This window comes from Acanthopagrus latus, chromosome 4 (assembly GCF_904848185.1).
Source record: "Acanthopagrus latus isolate v.2019 chromosome 4, fAcaLat1.1, whole genome shotgun sequence".
In the NCBI taxonomy this organism is placed as follows: domain Eukaryota; kingdom Metazoa; phylum Chordata; class Actinopteri; order Spariformes; family Sparidae; genus Acanthopagrus; species Acanthopagrus latus.
In genome coordinates this window covers 3,225,125-3,248,129 of record NC_051042.1, presented here as the reverse complement: position 1 = coordinate 3,248,129, position 23,005 = coordinate 3,225,125, and the positions used below count along the sequence as shown (strand labels likewise).

General features: G+C 41.8%; 1 protein-coding gene and 1 long non-coding RNA gene across 4 annotated transcripts; one reads left to right on the top strand and one right to left on the bottom strand.

Moving 5' to 3' along the window:
* Positions 1 to 1,988: 1,988 nt before the first annotated feature.
* Positions 1,989 to 21,338, bottom strand: sv2ba (synaptic vesicle glycoprotein 2Ba). Of its 2 annotated transcripts, XM_037094237.1 has the most exons (13): positions 21,245 to 21,338; positions 15,837 to 16,581; positions 10,277 to 10,457; positions 8,061 to 8,212; positions 7,468 to 7,601; positions 6,848 to 6,937; positions 6,076 to 6,189; positions 5,222 to 5,310; positions 4,945 to 5,109; positions 4,686 to 4,819; positions 4,214 to 4,414; positions 3,956 to 4,115; positions 1,989 to 3,452 (listed from the first exon to the last, which is right to left on the bottom strand). In XM_037094237.1, exons 2-13 carry the CDS (start codon positions 16,315 to 16,317, stop codon positions 3,269 to 3,271), a joined length of 2,085 nt encoding a protein of 694 aa, XP_036950132.1. In that variant the 5' UTR covers positions 16,318 to 16,581; positions 21,245 to 21,338; the 3' UTR covers positions 1,989 to 3,268. The 2 variants fall into 2 exon arrangements, with proteins under 2 accessions (XP_036950132.1, XP_036950131.1); XM_037094236.1 differs by lacking the exon at positions 21,245 to 21,338 and having other exon boundaries at positions 15,837 to 16,855.
* On the top strand, positions 4,296 to 7,207 carry LOC119017531. 2 transcript variants are annotated; one of them, XR_005074461.1, is made up of 3 exons: positions 4,296 to 4,340; positions 4,915 to 5,105; positions 6,850 to 7,207. It is a non-coding gene; the product is annotated as an uncharacterized LOC119017531 (long non-coding RNA). The 2 variants fall into 2 exon arrangements; XR_005074460.1 differs by having other exon boundaries at positions 4,317 to 4,433.
* Positions 21,339 to 23,005: the final 1,667 nt, after the last annotated feature.

The window sequence follows — 23,005 nt, the reverse complement described above, 5'->3', positions numbered from 1 at the left end:
GAAAACTTGGTCCAAGGGTTTGAGGTAAAGATAAGTTATGGTTACCGTAGGTCTCCAGTATATTATTGTAAGTATATGCAATGTCCCCCAAAGTGACGGAAACATGACTGCGTGGGTGAGTGTGTGTGTGTGTGTGAGTGAGTGAGGTGGCTGGTGAAGGGGATAGATTCTGCACCCTAGGTGTGAAACATAGCTGGAGCTGGAGGGGTCAGCCAGAGGTGGACAGTAAATTTCCTCTAATTGTAAGAGAGCGACATTCACAGAAGAAAGCAGCACTCAGAGCAACTCAGCAGGATAAATTCAACTCAATTAAACTGGTGAAACTGAAGTAGGAAACAGGAACTGGTAATTATTTAAAGAACCTTCAAAAAGTAAAAATCCATCTATTACTGATTTAAATTAAACTGATAGGCCAAATCTTGTTCAAGTCAAGCTATATCATATTCAAGCATCACTTAGAGAGTGTGTCCTCTGCTCGCTGCCCTCTATTGTGACATCCAGATAAACCTGGTGGACAGATCAGCAGAGAGTCTTTCACACCTCTGCCAGAGTAAACACATCCTCCAACTACCGGCACTTGCTCACACTTGTGTGCTGCATGTTTTTACAAGCCCACCTCACTTACCCGCTGATACACAGCTGCCACCAGCATGGGGACAGTTATGTTCATCTCCTATTCACTGCTAATCATGCCTGATATGTAATGTGCATCAGTGATGTGGTTTGATAATATTTCATAAAGCAATCTGAGGTTAAGACAGAGTTTAAAATTGACAAGATTAGGATTGACAGAATTATCAGAATGAATACAGTTTACATCTAAATGTTGTATTTGATTGGAATAAAATGAGATTATAATCATAAGAAGTATTTTAGTTGGCTAACCTGGAAGTTAGCATCATGCTTGTTCCCTAATTAAAAATCTTCTGGGATTTTTCAGTTGAGTTTTGGGTTTATTGCAGAAAATAAGCTCTGTGGCAAACACAAGTTTATGATACTTACACATTTTGTTCAAAAAGGTTATCTCCACAGATGAACGCTGCTTCTAAGATTTTTGAAGTGTAAATAAAATCAGTAAGTAAAAAATCTAATGGTATGGTGGTATATTCAATGTCAACTGCTATAAATGTACTACAGTGCTGTTGCTTAGTACTACATGATACTATACACACTTTGATATTAATTGATCAATCCACAGGTTGTACTGTGACAGAGGTTTGCAGCTACATTCTTCCTCTAACGACAAACTAGTAGATGAGTGTTCGTGTTGGGCATGATGTCGTCCTGTCTGTCCTGTTTAACTGAAGACTCAAAAAATGCCCAAATCTTCAAAAATGCATTGACTCATTCCTGCTGTACACTATGTAGTCAGCAACTGCTTAGTGTAGCACAGGTGACCTGGGGACAGAGTTAGCTTTCCTCTGTCCAAAAGTAAGCAAAAGTTACACATACCCACATCATTTTGACACTGCGTGTGATTAATCAAATGAAATAAAAGCCTAAAAGTTGTCAATTAGTGACATACAAGGTGTGTTCGGAGAGAGCGTGAAAGACGCAAATTTAATTTTGCATGAAGATGCAAACAGCAGTTAGCTGTAAGTTAACTGAGTTGTGTGTTTTTGTTCACCTCAGCCTCTGACTGAAAAAACTGATCAGCAGAACTGATCAGCTGCTGTTCTGTCTGCGTGTTAACATCTGTGAATTTGCACCATTCTGGTAATCAACCTGAATCAAAAATTAGCTTTGGAGGTGTACTAAAAGCAAAACTCAGTGCTACATTTGGACAGAGCTAGCTTACCTGTCTGCCTTCTTTAACAGTCTCAATGCTAAGCTAACCTAACCTAACCGTCTACCGTAGCTCCATAAAACATACAGTATTTTAAAAAAATAAAAGCATGTCTTAAAGTCAAATCTGAACTCATTCAAAATGTATAACTTGTTTCATATGTTTGGAACATTTTGCAAACATAACTGAGCAGGAAACTGGATCAGAAGCCCTCAGCTTTATTCAAGTCATGACGGAGCTATTTTACAACTAATATACACAGGTCTACAGTATGTACAACAACAAATATAGTAATGGTAGTCAGACTGTTGTGTTTCAGTAAATTCACAGACATGTGGATAACAACCACACACACACGCACACACACAGCTCAGTCATGCCAAAAAAGTAACATGCTCCTTAGAAATCTTGACACATGTTGTCAGAAATGCAGCAGGTTCTGTAAACTGTTCGTCATCAGAACGTTAAAATAAGAGCATCATATCAAAACATCTAATCTCACAGTTTAGAGTCATTCTCTCCTTTTAGAAAAAAATAAATAAATTAATGGACAAACAGAACAATTCCTTACACTTTGTCATGGCAAGATGTGAAAGGTAAGACTCTGGTTCTACGTCATCACCACCTACAGAACACAGCTCTATAGTCGAGGACAAGACAATAAACAGGAGAAAAATCCAGTCGGCTGCTCAGGTTAGATTTGGATCAGCTGGGAGAAATGAACAACAGTGGATTGAATAAAAAAAAAAAAAACAAAAAAAAAAAAACAAAGCTCTACATTTAATAAAATGGTCAATCCAGGTTTATGTCTAGAGAAAACCAATCAACAACATGTGAACTAAAGAGACTACACACACCACAGGACAGTGGAGAATAAATAAAGACTGGGTGAACGAAAGGAGTGTTTTGTCTGAATAACAACACCAGCAGTAATATTGCTGCTGAGCCTTGGCAGTGAATACAACAGGATTCAAATCTAATCCAAGTTATGACGTTAAGTCCTCTCTCTTTCCTTTTTTTCCAACAGGGAATGAACTCAAAGCACAACATGGTAACATGAACTACATCACCTTTCAAGTACAGACACATTTCATCTCATATTAATCTTTCTTTTACACAAACCTCACATAAAATAAATGTTACTACAACAGGAGTGTGTGGGTGTGTGTGTGTGAGTAGAGGATGGGCAGTAAATGATAAAAACGAAATGACAAACACTGGTTCTATACGATGTGACAGAAATGCTGGGCAGCCTGAGGAGCTTACAGAGGGAATAGAAAGCAACCACAGGTTCACGTAGGCAACCAGACAGGTTTTCAAGATTTTTAATCGTATCACCATTGCAGACTCATAAACACAGCTCGCACAGCGTGGCCTTTCTTCCTTGTCTCTCCATTCAGTTTAAGCTGACACTTTTCCCAAAAAAGCTTTCCCAGTAGCTGTACTGTGGTTGGGGCCTGGAGGCTGCAGGAGTTTGGCTTTTCAAGACAGGATTTTCTCCCGGGTTTCAGGCAGCTTTAGAGCTACCAGACCTCCGCAGACGAGGGCGGAGAAGGCCAGGAAGATGGGAATGATCTTGGTGATGCCGATGAAGGCTGCAAAGATGAAGCTGGCGATAATGGCCGCAAATTTGCAGATCCCATTCAGGATACCGAACGCTGTCCCTCTGCAGAAAGGTTAGTGAATGCATGTGTTAACTCACATGTTGATAAGTGCTTTGATTGTTTGATAAGACTAGAAAAGATATATATATATATGCAGTCAGTTTCCTTGTACTAATACAACATAAATAAAACATTTAATTTCAAAATAGAAATAGGTTTGAGAATGATCACTGACTGAGCTAGACTTAAGTTATTTTGAACTACTATTAGTCAAATCATGTGCAGGACCTTGCTGATATTAGCTTTAACCCTGATATAGTGGCTGAGCATCACGGCAGCCACACAGTGGATTTCAGAATGTTTTGTGTCTGTTTTTGGTTTTAAAAGCTAAAAAAGACACCACCTGCCAAATGCTTGACATGCTACTCCTCTTTCTTACTCCAGCCCTGTGCACACCAGTTTAACATGTGGAGGAAAGTCAAAGCTTGACAGGCCCGTCATGCTTATTCACAGTTGCAAATCTTTTATTTGACCTTTTTTCTAGTGGTACAGAGTTGAACTTTACCTTTTAGAGGAGGGGTAGAGTTCCACAGAAATGACCTCTAGTCCGTTCCAGGCCGCCACACTGGCCCCATAGAAGAGACACTGCCAACATATAACAGCCCCTTGACTGAAACTTAGCAGCAACAGGAATGTGCAGGCAGACGACGCCAACATAGAACCACCTAGAGAGGAAGATGGACGATGACATAGAGATTCAGATTTGGCAAGATGTGCACACAAGGGCCAGTCTCTGCAGGGTTATTGTACTTGATGATATCACCTATTATTCTGATTCTTCCTATCTTGTCCATGAACAATGCTGAGAGGATGTTGCCAGGCAACACAGCCAAACTGCCCAGGAAGCTGACCATGTAGATGACAATGTCGTTCTCCTCCTGGAAGTTCAGGTGACAGCCTTTCTTTGGGTGGAGGAAGGTGGTGTTCTCCATCCGACAGTCTTTGAACTTTTCCTGCCAGAGGTCTGCAGAGCACAGAGGGATGTAAGAAGAGGCTGTGCTCACAGTTATTGGTTTTTATCTTACAGAACTCAGTAAACATAAGTTTTTCGCCAAAGTTTTCATGCTTTGAGCAGGATGACTGTTTTAGGGCAGCTTTTATGTTTTAATATATATTTTATGCACTGCTAATTGGTTTAGTTTATGGATCCCAAAACCTTAAAGAGCCAGCAGCATGAAAGTGCTATAAACATATTACTATCATCATAATCATTCATCAATAATTCTGCAGGATACCTGTGTTATAGAAGACCGTGTTTTTGATGGTGCAGTTCTCGAAGAAGGTGTTGGTTGACTTGACATCCTCAAAGTAGCAGTTTTCAAACAGAGAATCCTCAAACTTCACAGACTTAATCTCAATGTTTGCAAACCTGAAGGAACATAAATAGATCTCATGACGCAGCAGTGCAAACAAATCGTGAATTGTACCTTTAAATGACTCAGATATCTAATGTCCTTTTCCTAGGTGGAAGGTGGAGGTGTTGAGGGAACGTACTTGTCATGGATGTACTCTCCCTCGCGGTGGATCTGGTTGACCAGAGAGAAGTTGAAGTGGAAACGTTCGACCTTCTCTCTGTGAAACACTCGGACCTTGGACTCGTACTCTTCATACTGCATGTATTTGATCATGTCGGGGAACCACACTCCCAGTCCATGGTAACTGAAGCACAGGGAAACATTCAAATCTCAGCACAATAACATAAAATGAGCAGTATTACTAAATAGAATAACAGGAGCAATTGTTTTAAGCTCTGCCTTAAAAAAATTCCTACCTGAAGGCCAAGCAGAACCAGACAATCAGCAGGAAGAGGCCCTGCAGTCTGAGCTCTGGAGCTGATAGTGACATTATGTTAGCCATCACCTGAAAAATACAGACAGACAGAAAGTTGAATTAAATATGTGAGGTATTAAGGAAAAAGCGGAGGAAAACACTTGAACACATTCAGTTTATGTCCAATGAAACGCAAAGTGAAGTCTTTATAGAGAGGTGACGTCTGGTACACTAGTCAGTGGGGGGACACAAATCATTTGTTGATCCTGTTTAAATTCTGCCATCAATCAAACATTTTATATTTGTTCATATAAAAGTAAGTCACGGTTGGTTGTTAGGTAGGTAAAATACTATTTAGTATCGTGCAAGAAATCTCAGTGAACTACATTGTCTTGCTCAACATACGTCTCCAGCACCAGCATGGCCGTCACCTTGGCACAGAAAAGGTAATTAAAAAGGTGAAAATCACAGTGAATACAGGGAGCAGCACTTATGCAAAAGGACAGTTTGTCAGTCTTGTGAGCAGCCCAATGCATGGGACCAGCTCTCCGAGGTTTAAGTTACAGTAGTTGTAGTGGTAGTAGTTTGGTTTTAGGGTTTATAGGTAGGTATTTCTGATATAGGGTTCTGTGGTGGTGCCCTGCGACGAGCTGGAGACTTGTCCAGGGAGGACCCTGCCCGGCCCAGAGACAGCTGGGATTTGCTCTAGCAAAACCCTGCAACCCCATAAAGGGGATAAAGTGGTTACAGACAATGGATGGATGGTTCTGTGGTGGTCTGCTGGGAAGGCTGTGACGTCATGTCTCTATTCTATGTATTCTGCCGGTATCTTCAGAGCAGGATTGATATGCAGACCTGTTGCAGCATGGTCATGTGTCGGACGGTCCAGCGCTGGAAGGCCGTCCCAGTGTCGCTCTGGATCTCTATGAACTCGTCCTCCTGAGTTTGTGGAGTCTTAATGTTGGTCACCTTCACAAAGAGTTTGGATGCATAAACCAGAGCTTTGTGTTCATTCCAACAGAAATCCAGAACATATTGCATATTGGTAAAACAGGGTTTCATGAATGTGGCATTTAAACATGTTGAACTTTCATCTGACACACAGGAGGAACAGCTGATGCTAATAACATTAACAATGGCCATGTTCTATTTAAGTGTCCCTCTAAAACCTGAAAATTGAACCATTGTTCATTTTAGTTCATTTTAGCTTCCAAATGTGCTATTTGTGACATTGTTAACACAAGAAGCTGACGTCTGGTGCAGTTTTTCTCTAACAGCACTGATTTCAACTGCAGTCACAATCTTTTGTCACTGCCAATTTCTGTTTTTCCAATTGCTTTTTTCCCCCAGCAGACATATTGACTCGTCACAGTAGGAAAAGCATGGGGGTAACCAATAACATTAATGATCCGATTTAAAGTGCCCCAGTAAGCCAGCATGTACAACAGCAGGACCTGAACACCTAAGTGCACTGAGCCATTGTTAATGATATTAATTACACCTGTGCTGCTCCTGCGAGGACGTGCCAGATCTTGTTGAACACAGCAATCATTTCTGTTATTTATGACGGCTGAGGATCAGATGTAACAGCCTCTACTTCCACTCATTTTTTCATCAAACCGCTTACAGTGAAGACTCTCTCTGGCTCCCCCTTCGCCTTCCAGTTGGTGTCATGAACCTGTCGCAGGATCATCCACGCCTCATCGTGACGGGCATTCTGAAAACAACACACAAACTTATCTATAAATGTCTACGTAACCAATATTTCGCAAGTGTTCTGTGAATCCTCTCAGGGTTTATGATTCCCACATGCTCTGAAGCCAGATGTGGCTGAGTAACAATGTTCCCATGAGGCCTGCCTCTTATCAGATGGGGGGAATGTGTGATAATTTGGGGGTGTGTGATACGAACATGTTGGAGCAGCACTGCTGTAACATACAAATACAATACCACATGTGGTTACAGGTCTGACAATGTCCTGGATGAGAAACAGGGGTGGGTGCTGTCCTGGTGGCGCCTTAGCAGCCTTTCGCTACCTTTGCACAGCAGTGGGATGTTGCTGCGGTGACTGATGACTCAACACTTTTAACCAATCACAGCTTAATGTTTAATACTGTACGCCTAAATAATAAATATAAAGATAGGGAGCTTATATGTCAGAATTTATGCAGCCATTCTTAAGAAACAGAAGCAGGACAGATAAATGTGTAATTTCACATGTTTTAATCTGGAGACACTTGACCTGACCTCAAGCAGGAAACGAGGACTCTCCGGCATGAAGATGATTCCGACCAGCGCAGCCAGAGCAGGGAAGAGACACACGAAAATAAATAATCTCCAGCTGTGCATCTGGAACTCGGTCCCGATGCTGAAGCCCCAGCCTGGAAGACCATCCAGTAAAAAGCAAGTTATCATTTTAAGTACCGATCTTTCTGGCATCTTGAACTCATAGTGTAACAAAACCCATCATTGTTGTTGTCTTTTGTATATTAAAAATGTATGATATGCACCAATGTACATATTTTTGCATGAGAATTTGTCCTTCAAGCATTAAATGGATTCAGAGGCCAATCACAGACAGGCAACTGTGGGCTCATTTTAGACTTAGAATTATTTTGCTGATGGTGGCAAAATGTTATCATATGCAGATGTGAATTATTCATATTCAGGAGGTTGCAGCTGAGAAAATGTCTCAAGATGAGGCACATTAGTGAGCACAAAGAGGATGTAAGAAATTAATTTAGCCAGAGGACAAAAGTCCCACATGTCAGCCGATCAATGCTCCTCCAATAAAAGTGAAATGATCAGTATGTTGGTTTGGTTTCGCGTGTGTGCGGTACCATAGTGAGGGATGATCCCCCAGGCAGTGAAGGAGGCGTACAGGCCTCCCAGCATCCAGAACATGCAGAGCCAGCTCAGATGTTCCCCACGTTTATCCATCTGCAGGAACTCGGTGAAGTAGGTGTAAACTATGGGGATGGAGCCGCCAATTCTGGGGGAGGAATCACAAAAACATGTCAGTCCTCAAAAAAGTAATGCTTGATTTTTCCTCACAAAAAACTTTTACCCTGTCCAGCATCCTCTGAGGATTTACAGGATCATTTGCTTTGGTATCTGGTGCTTGAAATGTTAGATATTGGTATATATCCACGACTTCAAGTATCTTATTTTAAAAGCAGGCATTCAATTAAAGAGGTTTCTGTTTCTCCAGGTCTTCAGTCTGATCTACTCCCAGTTGCTCTGTTCTGCTCAGTGGTCATGGCCACGTCTCCAAACCTGCACCTGCAGCACACCTCTGTATTTTGTCTGCATGTCAGGGTTTTCACTGGACGGGTTGTGGTCAGAACAGTTTATTGGCTCCAGAAATGCAGAGGAACGATTTAGACATTAATTCAAATTGTGAATGATTTTAAAAGTAACGAAGTAGATCACATGGTTTGATGCACATTTCCTTGCGTACAAGTAAGAGTATAATGTGAAAAATTGGAAAACAATACTCCTAAAAGTACAATTAATCAAAACAATGACTTAATTACAGTAATTTGAGTAGTTATTATGACTAGTTACTTTGACCCCTGCTGCATTAATCTAATTAATCTAATCTTAATCTGCTTCAGTTGATCATGTGGATAACTGACAGACCTTGTGGCTGAGACAGAGACCATTTACACTACTGAAAGACACTGTACCATTAAAATGACTGTTAAACTGTTGCTGTGATGTACAACAGATAAATAATGTTTCTTTGAATGCAGATAAACAACCGAGCGTGAAGGTTCATGACTTCAGTATAAAAGTTCACACTAACATTTTATGTCGTGAATGTTCTCTGCCTCAGCTCATCCAGCAGCCAAAACCTTCGAGTTCATACCCAGATTGTGGACAGCCAGTTCTGAATACTTATGATATAATGCATTTTTAATGCATTTTGTGAGATATTGAAGAATGGCTAGCAGCAACTGAATTCTTTGTGGATTGTGTTTGGTGGTCAGTGTGCTCTGGGGGCAGGACTGATCAGAATAGAATATCCTTCAAATCAGGGCCAAAAATCGACTGAATGTTTGATGGCTTGAGGCCTGCTGATGGTAGGGGAAGTGTTGGTCAGGGACTGAAAGCACACTCAGCTCATGATCATGGCAAGATTATATTCACATAGCTACGGGACACCAACAACATTAAATTAAATACTTAGTTTAAACTCTTTAAACTGGTTCAAACAGACTAAAAACTGTGAAACATATAACCATGTACACACTACATGCAAGACAACAAAACCAGAAGGTTTATATGTATTTTAGTGTGAGGAGAAATCTTCTTGTACGGGGATGTGCAGTCTTTGAAACAGCATAAATGGGCCCCGTATCCTGCAGAAGTAAGTGTTAATGACGAACATGGGGCTCATTATCATGGTGAATCAGCAACAGCTGAACGTTTTATTTTGGTGACCTTGTATTTTTTTTCAGCTTAGCAAAAAGCTCAGACATCAATATTGCAGGTCTGGGTACACACAGGCTGCAATCATTATCAAAAGAAATGTGTCTTTGAAAGCTGCAGAATCAATCTGTGCACAGCAACAAGGTGCTGACGACAGCAGGAAGTCAGCAATAAAACTCAAATTAGAATCCAGCAAGGAACACTGTTCGCTTGTTTTAATTGGTATAATAAAGAAATTCTCTGTTGAAGTAAATAAGCAGACATCTCCTTGTATGCAGCATGCAATATAAATGTGTTGTATTAATGAGGAATTTTAACTAACAAATGAGTGGACTGCTGTTCTTGAACTATAATGTCCTCTCTGTACCTCAGGCTGTTCCTACAGGTCTACAGTTTGTTTTAATGGAAGTGCTACTTATCTTACTTAAATGTCAGTTATTTTATTTTGGAACAAATATCTTCAAACACAAAAACAGGGATGTGAATCCCCCCACCCCACGTTATGGATGTGCTTGCTTCCGCTAAAACGATTATTTATTGAAAAGGTCAGTCATTATAAAAGCCTATCGAGGGAGGACAAATGTGAACATGACTGTAAATGTGAATGCAAATGGTGTCTTACCCAAAGCCGGAGCAGAACCTGAAGAAGAGGAAGAAGCCGTAGCCCTGGGCGAAGCAGGACAGGAAGGAGAAGACCAGGTCGATGGTGAGGACGTAGATCAGACACTTCCTCCTCCCCATCTTGTCACACAGACCCCCCCACACCAGCGCCCCCACCATCATGGCCACATACACCAGCAGACCTGCACACACACACACACACACACACACAAACACAAACCTCATTTGGAGGCATTTGACCTTTACACAAGTCACAGGTTTTACCCCTATCATGCAGACTTGTAACACAGTCTAAGCTCTGCAGATACATTTATTTGCATACATAAACATTCACATCTCACTGAAAAGAAGAGCAAGTAGATCTGCAATTAACAGAAAAACAAGACCAAGAGTCCAGACCTCCACAAGGGGGCTCCCTTTACCCTTGTATGAACACAGAGGGATAGAGAAGTCTTCGCTGTCTTGATTGTAATTCAGCAGAATGCGTCAACATTTGCCAATATTCATAATGACAGGAAATATATCTCCACTGATTCCAGGAAAGACTTAAAAATAAATGTCATAATCATTTTGAAGCATGTAAGAGTGCTTTACTTTCTCAACACTCACCCTCTATATGTTTAATCTGCTTTAAGTTTCACCCACATCTGACGCTCCAGTTGGTGTTGCTGTTATCAAAACTTTCGTTCTGGTTTTTTTTTTTGGGGGGGGGCATTTTACCTGCAGATTCTCACTCTGAGTCACAGCAGTCTGGAGCCCAAACCCAGCGTGCACTCTGCCATTTCTTTTTCTTGTAATGCAACAGCCCTGAACAGGGACCAACTGTGCTGCCCATTACTGCACCGAGGAGATAACAATGATTATGTGCTTCCTTTTTATGTCTCCGGGGAGAGTAATATGCCCTCCCCTGCTGTCGGCGTCAGGACCTGCAACATCGGCCATCCTCTCCACCGTGTTGTTTAAACCTTCAGACCCATACCTCCTGCCTGCTCTGTGTTTTTACTACACACAGCTCTAATTACAGTGGGACTAAGCAGCTTAGCAGCACGTGGAGCCATAGTGTGCACCTTCCCTGTGGATTACTAGACTATCCAAATGCTCAGGCCCTCTACACGCCAACCTGCACATCCAGCTCATTCAACAAGAGACCGCTAAGGGCACTGGGAGACTAAGAGTCAAGGCTAACATGTCACCTAATATCATTGCCAAGATGTTGCTTAAGGCCATGTGTATGCCTTGAATATGTACATGGACAGGTTGACAGGGTGGCCTTGTGATTTGAAGGCGTGTCCTTCAGACGGAGGCCCGGACCAGGATCAAACCCTGCAGCAACAAGCTTCTATCTGCCCGTTCAAGTGTCCTTGAGCACAGCACACTGAACCCCTACAGGGAGGGAGGGGTTTTCCTTTTTCCTTTCAGTATTAACGTGAATGCACCATTAGTGCATTAAGCACATCTCTATGAAGAACACTGATCATCATCATCCTCCATCTAAAGAGGCGCTAACCCTGTGTACTAAACACACGCAAGGCTTTTCAGTTTGCACCCAACATTTGTTTCATTACCGATAGAAGTTAATAAGCTCCCTGGCACAAGCACATGTGAGCTGAATACTAAACAGTGGGCACCCTGTAGCATTTTTCCAAAATGGCTTAAAGGATAAGTTTCCTGACAAATGAAAATTCAGTCATTTTCTGCTCCCTACTATGCTGATGGAAAGAGGGGCAAAGTTTCATTGTACACAAAATATTTCAGGTGCTTCACAGGAAACCAGCGATGCAATATTCTCCTTAAGCACTGAAGTCAGACAACTACTATAATGTCTATACAGCTCGCTCGGCTTAATCCAAGTCCCTGGAAGCTGAGAGATCCACGTCCCCGTCGTCTTCACATGTTCAGGAGAATTCTGCAACATGTTTAGTGGACTACGAAATATCACCAGACTTTCTATTGCCACAAGATCAATAAGATAGTGAATTAATTTTTCGTTTTTGTTTGGGTGCCCTCAAGTGGCAATCTGCTCCATGTCAGTTCAGCTATATATCTGTCTCAGATTGACCAAACACTACAGACTGAATTTGTAGCCAGTGAGTGAAAGTTGTTTTTGTTTAAATGTCTGAACTAAGGTCTTAGCTACTTTAGGTTTAAGAGAATGTTTTCCTGATTTTACATGTCAAGCAACGGCAACTTCAGTTTGTTTGGAGTAAGAAGCAGAAGAGTTGGATAATTTGCCAGGAATCAAAAGGACATGACAGAACTGCACATGGCTGGCAAATATTACAGCAATCAGTGCCAAGCTCCGAAGATATTCTACATGATCCCTTTATTAACACTAAGGCAGCATCAAGTAACCATGGCCTTTTCATTATTTATTTCATTATTACATTATTATAATTATTATTTGCATTTTCAGTTTTGGTCTAGAAATGCATGCTAAAACTTCCTCTTCTTTGTCTCCAGCATTGTGCCATTATTACCTACTTGTATTTTCACTCTATGGATTAAACAATAAAAACACCATTAAAGGTAAGTGCACCAATCATCCTGCTCTCTTTAACAGAAGCTATGGGAGTCTGTGTGGTTTTTCGAAGACAATGAGGTTTGGGGATTTAGGATTAAACACATTTCTGCTCCCGTGATGCTGGTGAACAGAGCATGAGTGTGAATCAGATGGGATCATTCTGCAGATCTACTTCATATTCTCAGCCAATGATCAGTGCTCCCCTCCTGCGCCGCACAGACGCTGTGATTTCATTTTCGCCAGGCCTTCCTCCCGCTACCACAGGCTGTCAGAGGCCTGAAGCGTATCTGACAGCTCTGCACCAGGCGCTGCAGGCCGCCAGGCTCTCTGACTGCTGCAACATGCTCCATATTAGCCTGGGAACACACACTGAATACAATCGCCACCGGGTTTCTCATCAATCTCTTGCAATGCCTCATCCCAGGAGCCCGTTGTTAAGATGAAATGAGCGATGTGCAATCTGCCACATCGCCTGGCTACACACGAGGCCTGGGAAATAAGGTGAGGGGCTTTAATTTGCAGTTTAGTTGCCGGCACAGAAAGTGAGGAACAGACGTTTTCAAGGTACATTTCCCAGTAAGTTGGATCTATGCTGCATACAAATTGCAGTATCTTTTCTTTGGCATGTTTGCTGTTGTGATACAATATTTGTGAAGCGTGCAGGCAACTAAAAAAGGAAAAGACAGAAAACAGCATCCTGATTTCACAGTCATATTCAAAGTATGTTGAAGGCAGACACTCATTCCTCTCTGTGGTTTCTAACTAAATTAAACAATTAACATGTGGTGATACGTCCCTCAGGGCAACTCCCAGACATTTGTTGTACTGATTCCAAGTCTCACTATCTGGTGACTCAATGTGCCAGCTCACAGTGGAGCCATAGTCTATTATTACACACAATGTTGGTTGTGTTCATAATTTCTGCATCTGCCGAAAAGGGTCCAAGCCTTTCCCCCTAATTCATCCCAGCGGCTGCAGGGGGATATTTCTGTCAGTGGTCTGCAACCATGTGCCATCAAGAGCCAAACATATGCAGGATTTTACTCCAGCCAAGCACAACAGAAGACCATTTCACTGATGAGTTCCTCCCTTCTGGGTAAAGATTGGATTCTTGAAACAACGCGGATGATTGTAATTAGCAAAGTCTTATAGGTTTCCAATGCCTGTATTTTTCTGTTTTATCTCTTCTTATCCATGCTAGCTGAATGGCTCTGCTGATAGCAATGTCTGGCTACAGGTTGGTCTTTTGGATGGATGGCTGGGAAATTTGTATAGGAATTCATGGTACAAAAACAGTAAATTGTATTGACTTTGGTGATCCCTTGGCATGAAGTTGAAACGTTGGCTTGATTTTAATAAAACTCAGTACACGTGTTTATGTTCCGCTCAGGAGGGATTGTGATAACTCTACTGATCCCCTTACTTTTCCTCTGGAGCCATCATCAGCTCAAAATTTTGATTTGAAGCCTCCTGTTGAATTCATACTCAAAAACACAAACGGGGGCAGTATAATACCAGAGTAACCGTTAAATGCTGCCAACTGCAGCTAATGTCAGCTAGTTAGCTCAGTTAGTGGTGCAGCTAACAGTCCTCATTGGGAGCTTGGCGCTTTAGACTAGGCTAGCTGGTTAGCATGCTAAAAATGCTTTGCAAAATAATAAGTAGACATCATACTGTCAAAGTTTTGAATGTCTTCAGTTAAAATTTTTACGTATTGCACCTTTTATATTTGCATAATTAATGACATTTCAATCACATTCAGGCAGGTAGACTGTATTAAATATGGACAAAGTCTCTGTGATGTCACCCATAGGTCTGTTAGACCACCACAACACAAGAAAGGTTTTGCTGCACCAGTTCTCATTCTGATATTGGGGAACAAACGCTCTGGCTTGATTGCCTTTCTTCAACATTCATGGCTGTGTTTAGCATGTTGGTAAACCCAGGGTGAAGCATCAATGCCCCTGCAAAATAGTGTCAGGGGGAACTTGTTTAGCACATGGTAATATTAATGGCAGAAATCCTGCAAAAGGAAGAAAAACACTGCTGCTAGCTTGTTTATGAGCGTACCATCAGCAACCAGATTGGGGCTCGAGTTTCCAGTCGCTTTTATCATGTTGGTTGCTAACTCAGAGGTTTGTATTGATGGTAACACATTCACATGAAGATAGCTGAAGGCTGCCTGAAGTAGGTGACCAAGGGCTGGCTTGTGCTGCATGTCAATGCACTATAAACTGAAAAAAACCTCTGAGTTGTAAGTAGACTAACAATAAGTTTTAACCTCTGTCACTTTATATAGTGTTTGTTTTGTGAAAAGGTGCACTGAATACAACTTTTCACTTCCATTCAGTTAATGTGTGCTCAGTAGAAGTCTTTAAGAGCATGCTTTACGAGCCTGTTCCTCCTGTCTTCTTTTTTAGTTTTTAGATTTTTAGTTAAGGTTCTTTTAACTGTTAAAATTGCTGCTGTATTTGCTGTGAAGCTCACATACTTGCACCCGTTTGCAGCAGGCCATGTCCATGTTGCACTGCTTTGCTTTTAGACTGGAAGCTGGAAATACTGACTCAAAAATGTCGACTTCCCATTTTCAATGGAATGCAGCATTAGTCCAGGAATCTACATTTGGTGACTCAGACTAGTTTCTGCTTCCTTATCCTAACACGGGAAAAGAGATGGAACTTGGTGGAGCTGATGTGGGCCGAATGTTGCTGACAGGTTGCTCACACTTTTTTTTGACACTTCTGTGTATTTTTCCTTTCTTTTCCTGCCCTGCAAGTTGCTGCTTGATGTTAACACACTAGAATAAGATGTTAAACATGGTAAACACACCTGCCTAACATCGACATTCTCATGTTATCATTTTGTCCAAAGCACTGCTAAAGCTGCTAGACTCTTAAGTATTGTAAGTACTGTAAGTATTTTTCTATTTTTTCTTCTTTGTATTGATCTTTTATTTTGGAATGCAATACTGAAACCAGGTACATTTTCACTACACACACTCATTGGAGACCTCATCTTCCATCCCTATAGTGTCACTTACCCAACAATCCTTTGTCTGAGTTGGATATGCACATGTCCTTCTCAGCACTGGGCAGGACGAAGCCAACTACGAAGCCATCCACTCCATCGGCCATCAGTGCCAGGCCCAGCACGAAGAACAGCATCCACTGGAAGCGTCCGTGGCCGCATTCCTCCATGATGGTCTCGTACTGCTCCGGAAGGTTTTCCTCCTCCTCTTCCTGCTGCTGTCCAGCCAGACGGGCTTTCCTCCTGGCCTCCAGCCGCGCCGCCCGCCGCGCCTCCTTGATCTCGTCGGGGTGGGGGATGCCCTGGTACTCCCCCTCATACATCTGCTCATCATCGTCTGCGCCCTCGGTGGCATCGCTGGCCGCGTCCTCCTCCTGTGGAGGGTAGTCCGTCTGGTAAGGGTAGCCATCCTGACCTCCTCCATCCTGGGTGTAGGTGTATTCTCCACCCTCTGTCATCTGCTGGTTCACGTTGTTGTGGTAGGGGTCATCCATGGTTCCTGCCGGGTGTAAGTGGAGCAGGACTGACTTTGCCTTGTAGCCGTCTGAGGAAGCTCAAGTTGTCAGCTATAATGGCATAATCCTCCCGAAGGAGCTGTGAAGAGCTCTCAGTGTTGCTGCTCCTGGATTCCAGGAAGAAAACTTCAGGTAGTCTGTGGCTCGATCTTCTGAGGAATCTCACTTCTCAAATTTAAGGCCTCAGCAGCTGCGTTGACAGACTATTGCCTTCCTTGATTTGCACCGTGCTGCATGCTGAACCTAAAACACAATGCAAACAACACATAAGAAATACTGTTGTCAGCATAACAGCAAAGAATGATGCATCTTTGGACAGAGACGTTGCTATGCAGCGGATCCATTTGGGATGGCTTGTGACCTGACAATCACGTCATGATTACAGTCTCAGAGGGCTTCATCCATATTATAACTACATTAAAGCTCATCATGACCTTTGACCTGGAACCAAGGACAAAGTATTTGAAAACTGAGAGGCAATCTAAAAGTGTATAACCTCCCTACAATGTGTCATGTACAGAAGAAGGGCGACATATTTCTTTGTTCTTTTCATAGAATTTATTACACATTAAAAAGGACAAGTCTAACTAAATGCAAATTCCTATTCTAGTCATAGATTAAAAATGTCATGAGGCAGGGAGGAGCACATGAGGACTCTCTGTCTGTCTCTCTCGCAGGCTGCGTGTCCTTCCACAGAACCAGATAATCTCGTCTCCCCGCTCAAATGCTCTGACGCCATTTTGATCCATCACATAGCACTGCTGCAACAATGACACATTCAGATCTGTCTTGATTTCCGCAGCCTTCATAGACCAGAGGCACCAATAGAAGGAAGTAAAGACATTACATTGTATTTTTGGAATTTAACTGGCTGTCACACACATTACTGGCATGGTTAAAAGAGAAGTCAGAGGCATATTCTCACACAATCAAGCAACTGTTAGCCTGAGGCAGGATCCTCTGTAATACAGAGATAACAAATGATGATGTATTCTAGAAATGTTTGTGAAAAACAACAAAGATGCAGAACAAGTACCAGATGACTCATTTCAGTGTAACACTGTCAAACTGGTAACTTTCTTAAGTCCAGTCTGTGTGCTCAGAGAAGCCTTTTTTAGTTTCTGCTTCTCTCTGCTGCGACTGATTTACATGTTGATTGGCAGATTCTCAGGACAAATGCAGTCCTTGGTGCCTTGCTTAAGAGCATCCTGAGCAAGCTACGTGGCTTTTAAATTTAAAGTTTATAGAGGAAATTTCACTTTAGTGGTAAAAAGACATCCTCTATCAAAAGGATTTTAACAGTAGCCACTATTGGGTGTCGGTCATACACGACCAAGTGAGGCTGCAGCAGCAAGACAACCAAATGTATTATGTTATTATCATCAACCTATAACATGAGTAACTGCTAACTGCTGCTAATTGCTGCTAATTGAGCTATTTAGCACAGTTAGCTGTGCAGCTAGCACTCCAGACTAGGATTTTGGAGAACCAAGGGAGTGTTGAACACTGCTGGAGCTTTAGACTGGGTTGGGTTGGGGCTAGCTGGTTAGCATGCTAACATAAATCTTTGCAGCACAAAACATTGATGTCGAAACATCGGAACTGTTTTTCACATTCTGATGTGAATTAGAGTTCATTTTGGTATAATTTCAATGAAAATTGTTACATATTTCACTTTTAACAATTCAAGATTTGGGAAAGAAAAACAATGTTTTACTTCTACTTCTGAAAGTTACTTTTTTGGTCCAGTAATTATTACTGCAATCTCAAAACACTCTCTCTTATATTCTTGATAAAGGAATCTGACACCTTATTGGGTTTGTGTTACTCATGTCACGTATATCTGAACCAAAACTGTATGAAAACAGGAGGAATAAAGGTAAAGCTTTTAGCTTCAAGTATATTTGGAAAACAAGAACACAGCATCCTCTCTGCAGGAAACAGGAATAGGGTTTGGTGGAAATGCAGTTTCAAAACAGGTGAGAGAATTATTTTTTTTCACCCTGCTAGTCACATTTAAAACACGTTTTGCTCTTACTACTGACTGGAAGGAAAAAGGACCGACTGAAAACACATCTGTGTTTTGTCATTGTTCCAGAGCACTGAGTCTTTATATGTGAAACATTATGTTTGGCTGTGGTACAGATATTAAATAGAATTGAATTATTACTTATTATTTCATTAAATTAATTCAATCTATTTTTGCCCCTGAATCTGATTATTCTGTGGTTTCACTCTTGTTGCATTTGGAAACAATTGTATTCATCTCATCAGACAAGTGGATGGTTGGTTTGGTTTGGGTCGGCCTGTTCTGGTTTGGAGCCAGGATGACGAACACTGTAATTTAATCCAGATTAAGACTGCAGATTTTTTTCATTTCGCCCTTGTTGCCTCACATTATTGTTTCAGCACGAAAGTCGTAGAGGTGACTGATAGAGGAGGTGGATTAAAGAGTCTGGACTGAAGCACTGAAAGGTTTGAGCTGCTCTTGGATGTGGTACTGCACTGTTAAAAAAAAAAAAAAACCCAAAGTCGTGTTTAAAAAGTGTGCATGAATCAGTTTCCTGGCGTAACGAGCTGGATCGCAGTACTGATGTTATCACAATCAACCAAACTTTTCACGCTGTTTCCGTCAGTAACGTGAATAATACATGAACAGCTCAGGAGAGAGTGTGAGAGGGTGGATGCTCAGTCTGGTTGAGGGAAGCGGTGTTGCTTTCATCATCCTGCTGCAGCCTTTACACACACAGCTGGCGCTTACGTAACAGTTAGCCTGCCTGTACACACTCTTTCCTCCCCCGTCTCCCTTCCTCTACATACTTTCACTTCTGTCTTATCGAACTGTGTGTGTGTTTATCAATGTATCGACTTGACCCTCCTTACCTCGATACACACACTCACACACACACACACACACACACACACACACACACACACACACACACACACACACACACACACACACACACACACACACACACACTCACACACTAACTCAGATGTCAAATCAATATTTATACCCGTGCAGGGTTTGAATAGGTCATGATCTACATTCCTCTGAGAGCGTCCCCACTGTTGAAAAGTCAAAGAGCTCCTCTGAATCATGAAAATCAATGTGAGACTGAGTTTTAACAGGAAGCAGAGAGGTCGCAGCGTAATTTACAAAAAAGCTATCTCAATTTCACAAGTGACCTTTTACCGCTCAGATCATTTATTAGTCCGACTGAGCCAAACTCTGTCGTCCTCACTTCATCAGTTTCTGTAGCTCGCTCTGCAGAGAGCAACAGTAGCTGCACACACTTGTGTAGTTACATATTAATGTGCTGTATCAGACCGCAAACACACACCCACACACACACCCACACACACACACACACACACACACACACACACACACACACACACACACACACACACGTGCACAGTAGATACAGCCGTCGGGCCGCTCTGGGGTCAGCAGTTGGAGACTTTTACCACCTCCAGCCTCATTTTTATTCACCTGGAACATACTCAGTGCAGCTGCAGTCTTCTGCTGGCTGCAGTGGGAATGTGTGGCACTGGCTCCTTTTAATTAGTTGTAAGCACTAGTTTCTATGTTTATTCATCCACTTTCTTCACCCATATCTGCACATCCAGAGACTTAGATATAGGCTGTCCTTAATGAACTCCCCAACCCATAGCTTTTCACAGACTTGTATTAATGTTCCGCCACAGTCAGGGTTATAATTAGTTTTCTTGATTCAGATTTAGTAATTGTGACACATGAATTTTGCATTTTGTCATTTTGATCCCTTTTCTTTCTTCCTTTTTTCATTTATGGATGATGTGTCTTTTCTCAGCCCCCCAGGGTGACTCCATCATGCCTGCACAGTTTGTGCCATTGGTTTCTGTCTCTCAGTCTGCTTTGATTGCGCTCTTTGTCTGTACTGAACCTGGAACCCAACCAAGTGATCTGATTGAAAGAAAAAGGTCTCACTACAACTACAGCTGTTCTGATACACATGGGGAAATAATGCCGTTCTTGCACCTGAACACTTTTGTAGTTGATAGAAACATGTTTGTACTTGCATGAAAATTACAATATTGCATTTGGTGATATCACTGTACCTGTATAGCCTGATTTCCACAATAATGGCTGACCTTGTCTGCCAGCTGGCACCACCAGGGCTCTACTTAAGCGAAAGGGTAAGAAATTTGATTTTCACCAAGACCAGAGATAGCAAGTGAAACACATGCATTTCTTTTTAAAATAGAATTCAACAAAGATACATGAGACTGAATTATATGTTGGTTGAATAACTCAACCGTCAAAAACAGTGGGTTCATTTTAATCTCAGCTCTTTTTGACCTCAAGAGGTCAGAAGACAATCCTCTGATTTCTGGAGACGACCTGTCTGCTAACCTGTCGCATACATTTCCCCAGAACAGGTTTCTGAGTAAAATACTGTTTGCAAGAGTTCCCTGATAAAATAAGTCCCTTACAATATTGTCATGCCAATACCTGTGCCATCAATAAAGTCTATACTGAAGATGTCCTGATAACAGTTTAAAAAACACAGAAGAATCCTCCTACATGCAATGGAGGACGTTCCAACTGGCATGAGAGTTTCCTCCGTCCTACACACCCCTACACATCAGCTTTAATCAAGCAGCCTAACTAAAATTCTAACATTTATTTAGATATGTGGATTTTGTTAAATACATGTTCATGCTGATGGATGAACAAGAATTGTTGCTCCATATTGATGTCGCTTCAACAGTTGAAACGTGAAAAAAATAAAATATGGCAGCACAGGTTTAATTTCAGTCTGCATTATTTCTCACTCCCACACACATTTCTCTGACAAAACAACAAGCTGAATAGCACAACACAGCAAATATTCAATCAGAATGAATGGTGTCTTACCAGAGTTGGCATTCCCTTAATATAGAAACGACTTCTGAACAAAAGAAACATGAATAAAAAATCGCTAAAGTCAAAATAGCATTTTCATATGTCCAAAGCTTACATGTCAGTTTATCCTAAGGCCGTGCTACAGCCAAGGGCTGAAGGATTAGGATCCAACCTCACGATCCCCCCCCATCACCCCTCCCTCACCGGGGCTCATCCCTGCAGGAAACTCCCCGGAACTTACCCCCCCCCACCTCCGGGACTGATGGTACAGTCCATCAAGTGTAAATAGCAACAGGCTCTACTGATAGTAGTGACAGCAAACTCTGGATGCACTCTACAGGGTTTTTTTTTTTTTTCGTGTGATACACTTGATCTGTACAAACGGTCCTCTGCAGAGAGGTCAGAGGTCATTTTCAGTTGCCAGAACAGCAGCCTGGAGTGGGGAAAGATAATGCGTCTTTTGCTCAAAGGCACTTAAGCAGGGCAGATGTTAAATTGTGTTTTTGTCAAGAGAGCTCCAAGAGTGTGTATATTTAAGATTCAAACACAACACCAGGTGGTTTCAACTACCAGTGCTGATGCAGTTGTGGACTGTGATGTCGTATTTGGTTGTCTATGGTTACACCAGCAGGTACTCGCCCTTCCACCCATAAGCACAGGAGCATGTCTCTGCAATAGCTGTCAAAGTGTCCTTGAGTGAGACATCGACCCGCCACAGTAGCTGTTCATCCATCCCGAGTCACTCCAGATAAGCATATCTTGAGAAATGCTTAAAATATTCCTCTTCCCTCGAAGCAGGAAGGAGGGCCCGGCGGTTCATTTTGTTGGGTGTAGTTAAATACAGAGGTGATTAAGGATGCGTCTGAATGGTACATATACAGCTGGAGATGGATAATCATAGCCCGCCTGCACCACATATCATTCCTGTGGTTTGCATACAGAACATATACAGAGTGTGAGAGTAGAGAGCACTGACACCACACACAGAGCAGCAGTTCCATCTGGATGATATGGTGGATTGATTCCAGGCTCTTCACAGATGATAGTGTATTATACAATAAATAAAAGCATGTATATTAAATGTATTACTGAGGCCTCAAGAGGCCTTTACCAGCCTCTGTCTGCAGTCTGCCAAGACATCTTTATGTAGTTTGTTTTTACTGAAGGTGTTTACACTGTGCTTGTTGTAATGTGAAGGTGAAAGGCTTAATATGTCCAAATGAGCAAGACTCTGAATCTCCAGAATGGCTGCTGTTGTTGTGGACATTACATTGGTGAAATGTAACTTTAAAACATTTACTTAGGGCAGAAACAGACCTAGCATTTCCAAGTGGTATTATTTTTGCCTCTGCTGTTGCAAAGACCAGTTTTAATCAAGTTGAAAGAGGAAAAAGTGAGTCAAAGATAACTGTTTCAAGAGGAAAATAGAGGAAAATCTGCCAAAATAAGCATACTTTGATGGAGCACTGATGTATTTCCTACTTCCCTATTCTAGTAATCACCTGTGACCCTTCAGGTTTGTCTTGATATTCCATGTAGGAGTCATGACCTGCAGGTGCAGGTTGGGAACCATCACACTGCAGGGCCAACATGCTCGGAATGTGAAACAGAACCAGGGAAATACAGTTGTTTTGTGAATCAGTCTGCAGCAGCACCAGATCCAACAAACATATGTTAAAGTTTCAACACATACAGTAAAATATAGTTAATTTACACCATGTGGACAACCACTATAACAAGGTGTTTATACCTGTTCACTATGTAAGCAAATAC

What these genes read in the sequence shown, in the direction of transcription:
- sv2ba (XM_037094237.1), bottom strand. Translation starts at nt 16,317, where the DNA reads ATGGATGACCCCTACCACAACAACGTGAACCAGCAGATGACAGAGGGT. An exon ending in CTCAGACAAAGGATTGTTGG is followed by an intron (nt 10,458 to 15,836) that starts GTAAGTGACACT and finishes GTGTGTGTGCAG; the next exon opens with GTCTGCTGGTGTATGTGGCC. An exon ending in GGAGAGTACATCCATGACAA is followed by an intron (nt 4,820 to 4,944) that starts GTACGTTCCCTC and finishes ATGTTCCTTCAG; the next exon opens with GTTTGCAAACATTGAGATTA.